Source organism: Triticum urartu, chromosome 6 (genome assembly GCF_003073215.2).
Source record: "Triticum urartu cultivar G1812 chromosome 6, Tu2.1, whole genome shotgun sequence".
Lineage (NCBI taxonomy): Eukaryota > Viridiplantae > Streptophyta > Magnoliopsida > Poales > Poaceae > Triticum > Triticum urartu.
In genome coordinates, this window is record NC_053027.1 from 494,987,548 (window position 1) to 494,997,910 (window position 10,363).

The following is a 10,363-nucleotide window of genomic DNA, read 5'->3' on the forward strand; positions in this document are numbered from 1 at the left end:
GGGCGGCTCGGGATCGGGTGGCATGCTGTCTGGTTGGGCCAGCAGTTTAGGGAAGTTCGGGAGGGGTCCATCAGACCCTATATAGGGGCTGCTGTGATCCAAATAACTATTTTAATCCTGGGATTAGCATAGTGCTGTTGTGTGTGTGTGTGTGTATATATATATATATATTTAATAGATGCGTTTGTTCATCTGACCGACCCAAACGAATAAAAAACGGACAAACCGTGCGTCTATTTGGCTTGGCCGATTGGAGTTGCTCTAAGCAACGACTGGAGGTACATGCGCGCCGCTGAGGAGAGCGTCGCGTCATCCGAGGAACCCGACATTGGGTCCTTGTCGCGGCGACGGCAAGATTCACGTCCAAGGCAACGACGCTCCGGACACCCAGTTGTGGCGGCAAAGCCTATACCGAGGCCCGGCGTGAGAGCATGGTTAATAAGAAAGCCTGCTGCCGGCTATATATGTACGCCATGTCACTTGTAGCCTTCGTAATAGCCTGCTAGTATATTAGATTGACTGTAAACTAGCTATCAATACTTAATGCGTGCATGTGAAAGGAGGGAAGGAGACGCATGCTGATTGGCGGGAATGAATGAAGCGCTAGCTCACCCGGCTGCATGTGGGTTGGATTTTTTGTTTCCAGCGCTGTAGCCGGCGATAACTGAAGCGCCCGCTTGTTTCTTTTCTCTTTTCTCTCTCTCTTCCAGCTATGATTTCGATGACGTGAAAGTTCTTATAGCCTGCTGACTGGGTACTATTATACTTGCTCTGAGAGGGTCAAGGGGCGCCACGAAGGGTGAGCCATCCTGCGAACTGCGCCTCTGCGTGATTGAATCGTCGTCGTGTCTGCAGGTTCAGAAAAAACCGGTAGTGCTTTCAACAAGTTTAGTCGAAACAAGTGGATTTACAGAGTGACCATGGATGATCTGATGCTTGACTGAGGAGTGAGGACTGCTAGCTCTAGCTAATCTACGTGTCGAGCTCCAGGGGATCGGGGGAAGAGGAGCCAGCGACCGTCTTCTTCTTGGCCGCCGCCGTCCTGCTCCGGAACGGCCGGCACGCCTTGACGCTGAGGTCGACGGCGGCCGCGAGCGCGAGGAACATGGCTGCGTCTTCCATGCACATGACGTGCCGCGCGGCGAGGTGCACCAGCGGCGGCCTGCTGCCCGTCGCCGCCTCGCCCTGCACGCTGCAGCTCATCACGAACCCGCCGCCCGCGCACGACTCCCCCATGCTCGCCGCGCAGTACGACGACGCCGACGGCGTCTCCGACGCCACCGCGTCCTCCGGGAGGACCGACTGTCTGTCCATGTCGATGGAGAACTCCCCGCCCTTGTCGCAGCTCAGAGGCGTCTCGGACACGAGCACGCACGCGTCCCGCCGCTCCGGGAGAAGATGCAGCCGGAGGCACACGGCGTCCTTGCCGCCCGCCGGCGCGGCGCACTCCCGCCACGCCTCCAGCCGGCCCCACGGCTGCCAGCTCTCCGACGACCCCGTCGTGTCGGCGCGGACGATGAGCCACGCGCCTGGGTTGGACCGCGCCACCGTGTCGCGGCCCGTCGCCGGCACGAACGGCGTGGCCATGAACGCCGCGGCCACGGCGGAGCCGGACAGGTCGTGGATCGCCACTTTCCAGCCCTTCCTCTCCCTCCTCCTCCCCGCCATCTCCATCTCCTTCTCCACGCCGCTTCCGGAGCTCGACCAGTACTGCCCGCCCAAATGATCCGGCTGCGACGCCCTGCCAAGTGCCAACACATCAGAGATCAGACATCAACAACCTCATCAAGCTTTCATTTTGTCCAGAATTTTCATATCATAGCAGTCAGCAACAGCAGAGCACTCACCGCCTCACGTCGCGGATGAACTTGCAGCTAAAGATGGGCTGGCTGGCGCCGCCATGGAGCTGCACCACCTGCGGGTTCAGCGCGACCTCGTCCTCGAACCGGAACACGTACCGAGGGTCAGCTTCCACCCTCACTCGCACGTGCAGCTCCGCCGCCCTGCCGATGCCCGTCCAGCCGTGGCGAAGCAGCACAGGCTTGCCGTCGCGCCACTCCGGCCCGACGTCCACCCTGACCGCCCCGACCAGCCGCCGCTTCAACCCGACGCAGTGCCCGCCGCCGTCGCGCCTGCTCGCGTACACAACGATCTCGAGGCACGGCGGCTCCGGGGCTCGGAACCACCTCGACGTCGGCAGCGCCTTGAGGCCGGGCTCGTCCAGGGAGAAGACCGCCGCGTTGGCGTGCGGGTCAAGGTGGAACTCTGAAGAATTTTCCAGAGGCACCGGAGCTAACTGAACCGGGAAGCCTCGGAGCCGGATCTCGCAGTGGCAAGCCTTTCTGGCGCTTGCGCCGGGGAGCCTCAGGCCAAGCTGCCCGACTGAGAGCCTCACAAATGTCTGGGGATCCATGGTGTGCGTCACCGGAAATTAACTGCCTCCGCCTTGTGCTGAAAATCCATGCTGTCAGAGTTGATATCAGCGTGCTACAGCAGAGAATGAAATCAGCAATAGATATGCAATGATTTACAATTTTGCATTGCTGATGATAAAAGCTAGTAGTACACATGCCATTGCATAGTCCAAATGTCATCAAACTTTTAAGAGTGTATATATTGTAATAGCCAACAAATTCTATTATCTCAAGCCCATTTTCTCTCACGGGTTTTTCCTATTTCTCGGTAGCGGGGAAATTCTGGTTTCACCCTCACCAAATTATATAAGAGTAAAGCTACACCTACATAACGTCTTCTACGTAACTTACGTACGATCCGACGTGGCTGTCTTATATTGGGCCATAGTTGGGGCGCAGGCCCACACTGAAAATCAGGGGGACAGTTTGATTAGCGATCAAAGGATTTACGTAAGGTTTCGTAAAACATTACATAGGTGTAGCATTTTTGAAGTTATAAACTGAACCCAAAATTTGGAAAAATAATTATTATGCACGCATAACTTCAGCATTAATACGCCACTCCCTCCTTGCCAAAATATAATAGGAGTAGTCTTCATTGCATAACTTTGAATCTAATACAGTATACTATATTGACTACAAGAGAGGACACGAGAGGACACGAGAGGACATACTTCAGGTCCCCTTACAGTTGGAAGGAATCAACAGTTAGTATCATACAGACAAAAACACTGATATACTGTACTGACTAATTATTTGCATAAAAAGAACATAGAAAATACAAACAATATTACGATACAAACCACCAAATTGTGATATAATAATACAATGCCCGGTGTATAATATTAATTAGGAGAGAGACAAGTTTCTCCCACACAACTTATTTGGCAATTATCATGGATGGAGCACTATGAACCTGGTGATAACACAAAGAACTTAGTCACACATCTCAAAAGAGTAGAATGCTTTCAGGCTAACACAAACTCAAAAAACGGCAAGATGTTACATCCAACTGCTCAATTGGCACAATTATAAAATTGATCTTCCTATCCATTTGATCATCCAAAAACAAATTGATCACTAGAATTGATCGTCGTAGCTGTTTCTCACTCTCACCAAATCGAGACCGCAAAAGTTTACGGTCCAGACACTTTTAGTCATCCAAAGCGATTCATCAAAACTGTTTGGATGTCCGGACATCCGAAATCTCACAAACCGGCATCAAATTGAAGAGGTTGGGGAGTCCGAATGTCTGCCACGCTGCACTGTGACAACTTGGACCCACAGAGAAACCCCTCTCCCGTCGTGGTTGTTCTATAACCATTCACGTCGTGTATTCACTCAGGCTTGACAGGTCAAACGCCAACCCACATGCACACAGCGCGTTGACCTAGAGACCTACTCCTATGCTGCTTGTATTGAAGCTTCGCCGGTCCGCCTGCCCCGACTATTAAAGTCACCCGGCCGCGGACGCAAAGCCCTATCCTCCTCCTCTTCAAACCTGCCACACACCACTACACCTCTACCACCGGCCGCCAACATGGGCAACAAATCAGAAGCCTCCAACTGGTGGCCGACGAGCGGCTATCCGGGGTAGCTCCGAATCCGTTGGCGTTGCCGCCTATGGTATCAGGGCTACTTATCATGGAGAGATCCTTTCAACATAAAGCCGGAGCTGACCTCCTCTGACAACGAAGAGGAGATCCGTTCAACGCCAACTCGGGAGGAGGAGAAGGCACCCCTGCTCATCGCTGCTAGCACGACTAATGACGAGTTCACGCGATAGATGGAGATCATGCTCCGGCAGTCATTAACCAATCGCGGTCGGCGTTGTCGTCCCCTCTGTGAAACCGCGGCGTCCAAATCGGACGCCCCGTGAAGGAGCCGCCCTCCCCGCCGCACAATCACACCTAGATTGTACGTAATGTGAAGGAGACTCCCCACCCCCACCGCACCGCCACTTGAAGGAGGAGCCGACCTCCCCGCCGCCGCTAGGCGGGCAACCGACGGCGGTCGTTTGGCGTGAAGAAGGAGGAGCAGCCCTTCGTGCCGGCGAATCCACACTCGCATGTAGAGTAGTACCTCCAAGGTGCTAGAGCCGGGGCGTGTCCTCCTTCGCGGACAAACAAATGCCTCTATGAGGTGGTGGCCCGAGAACGCGAAGGGCGATGTTCGTGAATAGTCAAGTGTCGTCGGCTTGGGTGCTGGTGGAGGCTTGGACCATCGGCCGGTCCAAGACGACTGAGCGGTCGAGCGCCCGCCGCCGGCGCCGGCCCAACGACCAACTCCTCGAAGTGGGGCTGGCATAGTCTGAGCGTGTCGCCTACATCTGAGCCGCTGATGTCGCCGAAGACAAGCGGCGCAAGTCAGTGAAGGTACAGCAAAGCGTCTGGGAGCGCCCCACAGCGGTCAAGCGGGGAAGCCACGACGCATGGAGGACCTTCCGCCATTTGCGAGACGATGACGACGGTAGGCGTCGAAGCTACCGACGGCCTTACAGGCTATGCTTACGAGGTCAGCTTCCGGTACCTCGCCTAGTTTAGTTTAGTTTAAACTTAATTTGAACTTATTAAATTTTGTCCGGTTGGTTGTAAATATCCCAAAGTTTATTAAATTTCATCTGCTTATCTTCAATTTCGTATGTTTTATTGCTCTATTCGTTTGAATGGGTCAGACAAAAAATAGGATATCTCTCTAGTGCTCCCGCGGGCACCAGGGGAGGCCACCCGCCGTCGTCGGCGCCCGGCCCTCCTCATCCTCCTCTCCCCTCTCGGTGGAGTGGCGCAGCGGGGCCCCAACTTTGGACATGTGTCGATGGACGCGTGTAGGGTCATGGCGGTGTGGACAACAGTTGGGCCTGGCAAGGCTTATGCATTGATCTCTCCATAAAGATGGGAAGGCGAAAAATAGCGAGGTAGATTATAAAATATGCGCATGTGGTGCATGCTGAGGGTCTGCTAGACCGATTGGTATTATCGGCTCGCCGTGTGGCAGCCTCGTGAGACCATCAGATTAGATGGCGTGCGTGGATGCGCCAATGCACTTCATCAAATTTGTAGGTGTAGCGATTGAGGTCGTCAGGAAGCTGATTTGGGTCATTCATGTATCTGCTTTGTCAGACTCCGTTAAATAATTCAATAAAGATGGCCGCATGCAACATTTTGATGCAGATGCTGAGATAATCCTTCTTTTCAGAAAAAAAATGACATTTAATGTCCACATCTGGATGGTCGATGCCTAGTCCGCTGTGTCAATTTGATGATACGGGAGATGTCCTTACTCCCAATCTTGCTTGGAGGATTGAACTCAATGGTGTTACTAGGGAGGTAGTAAATAAAGAGAAGCAGAGCCCTCCTACGACAAGAATGGAGGGGAAAGGGGAGAGAGAGGGGACGAGTTGGTACTACTACTACGAACTGTGATGTGCTACTGGGGATTGGGGCCTCTTCTCTTTTTTTCAACCTTTGATCTTTATTCTCTCTTGTTCCACGGTGATCATCTCTAGAAGAAAAATACTAATAAAGAAGCTAAGTCCAGATCGCAAGCATATCCAGCTCACGTCCAAAGCACAAATCAAAACCACAGAAAGCAACGAATAGAGTAGTAACCAACACAAAATCACTCTGAAATTAAGCAAGAAATCGAGCTGCACCTGTCCTTGAGAGCTGGCGCCAAAGCCTCGGCTATATTCTTCTTCCTCGCCCCCCAAGAAGCAGCAGATCGATCGACCACTATAGCTCAGCTACACTACAGGCAGCTCCTCCTACGTGGCAGGCCGACGACGCCGGCATCCGGCTCGCCTGCAGCTAACCCATCGGCGACCCCGGCGCAATTCATGGCCGGCGAAGGCCGGATCGATCCAAGAGGGAGAGGACAACGGGCAGGATAGCGAAGAGCAAGAAGAGAGCGCTGCTGCTAGCTAGAAGGCGATGGAGAAGAGAGGGGATGGGGACGACGACGACGACGACCGCGAGCACTTATAGTACCCTCGGAGGAATGCTATTCATTGGCTTTAACTAATCAGTGGAGTAGGCAGGCAAGGCAGATCAGGTGGACGGGAGCTAGCTACGGAGGAAGCAACCGGTGATTAGAACTGAATAATGAAGCCGCTGATTGGACCTATCGTGGATATATGGGGAGGTCGATCCCGTACGCGATGACGGGCGGTGCTAGCTGGACTCCATAGCGCCCACTTGCGACTTCGCTTTCAGGACAGCCAGGCATTGAGCAGCGATGGGCTCAAGTCAATAGTACTCAATACGGAGGTCGGGCATCTACGAGACTATTAGGCTAGTCATAGTGGGGTAACTAGTAACTTAACACATCCTAAGACAATTTTGCTTATGTGGCAAGTATTTAATGAGGAAAAAAGTGATTGTGGTAACATAATATGTTACTGTAACATAGCGCTTCCCGATGCAAAATGAGTCTATGATAATACTATTATGTTACTTTGCACTATAGAGGTAGTAACTTAAATCAGTGTCATATGCATGACATTAATATAAGTTACTCCCTGCTATGACCAGCTTTATCGACCGGAGGGGAACCTTTGGAAGCTGGGGTAGCTGCACCTGTTTTTTCTAAAAACAATACGGAGGTCGGGCATGGGGGCATCGACAAAACTACTATCGACCGGAGGGGAACCCTTGGAAGCTGGGGTAGCTGCACCCGTTTTTATTTTTTATAGAAAAAATAGTAATTGCAAAAGTGGTCGAAAATCATGAGTTTTAAAAAAACTTGCTCAAGCGTTACACTCGTGTTTTTTATTTTATTTTTTGTGAAGAAATGACTTCCGTGGTATTGTTGACAAAAAAGGAAAAAAATCAGCACTATATTAGAGTTACCATTTATTTAATTTTTGTGAAAATGATCCTGATCTATTATCATTAATGTCTTGGAATTTTGTTGGCCCAGATTTCTTATGGGAGTTTTCTTTGTCGAACGGGTGCACCAATAGGTCGAGCTTATTCAAAAAAAAGTTTCGAAGGTTTTTGAATTTTTCCTGAATTGCTAAATCTTTTTCCATATCAAGTGCATCTAGAAGTAGGTTCCGAGGGCTATTTTCCATTATCAAAATCTTTATTTCGAAGTGAAGGTCGCCAAAGCTAGCCTTATTAATCTTAAAATGCAGATACATCGTCCACGAGCTTGCTGACCAGACAGTCTAGAGTTATCTACTCGATCAAGTGATTTTCATTAAAAAAATTATAATTAGTTAGCACATGTGATTTCGTTAGCAGAAAGAAAACAATGTTTAAAATGACCGTCCCAGTGGCCGTAGCTGAGAACACGTATTCCGCGAAGACTGCCACCCTTGAGTCCAGCCATCTTGTTTGCTCAGTTCAAAAGTTAATGACATTTAGTGAGTTTGATTCAGCCTTCATTCGGTAAAAGCCCAGAAAAGTAGCAAAATTCAAACCATTTTGCATGTCATCAAATTTGCATCAGTAGGGATAAAATAATTAGCCTCTGGTCATCCGAGGCCCGTCTCGTTTTGAATGCACAAGGCAGACAATGGTCTGCCTTTTCTTTCAAAAAAAAAGTAAGGATAAAATTGCACCGAGCCGCAACAAAATTACCTTTCCATCTCTAATGACGGCTGGTGTGGCTCCTGCTCCTTCCTCTTTAAAGAAAGTTGCATCCACATTTACTTTTAGAAACTTTGCTTCTGGCTTCTCCCTCCTGTAATCACTAGCAGCCGGCTGCTTTAAGGATGCCTTCTAGAAAGTATTATTGACCGCTTGATTTCGTCTAAATTTGAGGAAACTTGATTTCGTCAAAAAAAAAAATCTCAAGAGGTCAATGGGGTATCATATTATTTAGAAGGCAAAAATCAATTAGAAGAGACTACCTCTCACACGAACAACAAGTATAATACAAACACCACGTCCATGCTAATCCGAAGAAAAGCCTTCACAGACATTACAAACATGACGCAATGGAATCTACCCTGAGCAGAGCATCAAAGTCAGGTCTCGACCAACACCGATCACTGCGAAGAGCAACAACTTCAACTGGACTTCCCTTGTCGACGCACCAACCACCCATAATTGACTAAAGAAGATGACGAGTGAGTGGTGGGACTTGATTGATCGTGAGAAAACCACCGTCTTGGACTCACCAACATCAGCATACATTGCACCAAAGAACCTCTACCCGGATCAGTGGCACACACTGAAGAACCGCAATGCGAAACCTTCAAACCATGTCTCTGTTGGGGAACGTTGCAGAAAACAAAAAAATTTCCTACGTTTCACCAAGATCAATCTATGGAGTCATCTAGCAACGAGGGAGAGAGGAGTGCATCTACATACCCTTGTAGATCACGAGCGAAAGCGTTCAAGAGAACGGGGATGATGGAGTCATACTCGCCGTGATCCAAATCACCGATGACCAAGTGCCGAATGGACGGCACCTCCGCGTTCAACACACGTACGGAGCGGATAACATCTCCTCCTTCTTAATCCAGCAAGGGGGAAGGAGAGGTTGATGAAGATCCAGCAGCACGACGGCGTGGTGGTGGATGCAGCAGTGATCGCAGCAGGGATTCGCCGAGCTTCTGCGAGAGGGTGAGGTGTAGCAGGGGAGAGGGAGGCGCCAAGACTTGAGGTGCGGCTGCCCTCCCTCCCCCCCTTTATATAGGCCCCCTGGGGGGTGCCGGCCCTGGAGATGGGATCTCCCAAGGGGGGGCGGCGGCCAAGGGGGGTGGAGTGCCCCCCAAGGCAAGTGGAGGCGCCCCCCACCCTAGGGTTTCCAACCCTAGGCGCAGGGGGGCCCAAGGGGGGGCACACCAGCCCACTATGGGCTGGTTCCCCTCCCCACTTCGGCCTATGGGGCCCTCCGGGATGGGTGGCCCCACCCGGTGGACCCCCGGGACCCATCCGGTGGTCCCGGTACAATACCGGTGACCCCGAGTCTTTCCCGATGGCCGAAACTACACTTCCTATATATAATTCTTCACCTCCGGACCATTCCGGAACTCCTCGTGACGTCCAGGATCTCATCCGGGACTCCGAACAACTTTCGGATTACTGCATACTCATATCTCTACAACCCTAGCGTCACCGAACCTTAAGTGTGTAGACCCTACGGGTTCAGGTGACAAGCAAACATGACCGAGACGACTCTCCGGTCAATAACCAACAGCGGGATCTGGATACCCATGTTGGCTCCCACATGCTCCTCGATGATCTCATCGGATGAACCACGATGTCAAGGACTTACTCAATCACGTATTCAATTCCCTTCGTCAATCGGTACGTTACTTGTCCGAGACTCGATCGTCGGTATCCCAATACCTTGTTCAGTCTCGTTACCGGCAAGTCACTTTACTCGTACCGTAATGCATGATCCCGTGATCAATCATTTGATCACATTGAGCTCATTATGATGATGCATTACCGAGTGGGCCCAGAGATACCTCTCCGTCATACGGAGTGACAAATCTCAGTCTCGATTCGTGCCAACCCAACAGACACTTTCGGAGACACCTATAATGTACCTTTATAGTCACCCAGTTACGTTGTGACGTTTGGCACACCCAAGGCACTCCTACCACTCCTACGGAATCCGGGAGTGCACAATCTCATGGTCTAAGAAATGATACTTGACATTCAGAAAAGCTACAGCAAACGAACTACGATCTTTGTGCTATGCTTAGGTTTGGTCTTGTCCATCACATCATTCTCCTAATGATGATCCCGTTATCAATGACATCCCCATGTCCATAAGAGGAAACCATGACTATCTTTGATCAACGAGCTAGTCAACTAGAGGCTCACTAGGGACACATTGTGGTCTATGTATTCACACATGTATTACGATTTCCGGATAATACAATTATAGCATGAATAATAGACAATTATCATGAACAAGGAAATATAATAATCATTTTATTATTGCCTCTAGGGCATATTTCCAACAGTCTCCCACTTGCACTAAAGTCA

General features: G+C 50.6%; 1 protein-coding gene across 3 annotated transcripts; it reads right to left on the reverse strand.

Annotated features, from left to right (window-relative positions):
* Nucleotides 1-856: 856 nt before the first annotated feature.
* On the reverse strand, nucleotides 857-6,513 carry LOC125514530. Of its 3 annotated transcripts, none has more exons than XM_048679870.1 (3): nucleotides 6,067-6,513; nucleotides 1,848-2,464; nucleotides 857-1,741 (listed from the first exon to the last, which is right to left on the reverse strand). In XM_048679870.1, exons 2-3 carry the CDS (start codon nucleotides 2,411-2,413, stop codon nucleotides 973-975), a joined length of 1,335 nt encoding a protein of 444 aa, XP_048535827.1. In that variant the 5' UTR covers nucleotides 2,414-2,464; nucleotides 6,067-6,513; the 3' UTR covers nucleotides 857-972. The 3 variants fall into 3 exon arrangements, with proteins under 3 accessions (XP_048535827.1, XP_048535828.1, XP_048535825.1); XM_048679871.1 differs by having other exon boundaries at nucleotides 1,848-2,487; XM_048679868.1 differs by having other exon boundaries at nucleotides 1,848-2,451; nucleotides 6,067-6,512.
* Between the last annotated feature and the right edge of the window lie 3,850 nt (nucleotides 6,514-10,363).

Excerpts from the sequence above, each read along its gene's own strand:
- LOC125514530 (XM_048679870.1), bottom strand. The coding sequence starts at position 2,413 with ATGGATCCCCAGACATTTGTGAGGCTCTCAGTCGGGCAGCTTGGCCTG. Across the intron at positions 1,742-1,847 it reads TTCATCCGCGACGTGAGGCG|GGCGTCGCAGCCGGATCATT; the intron begins GTGAGTGCTCTG and ends GGCACTTGGCAG.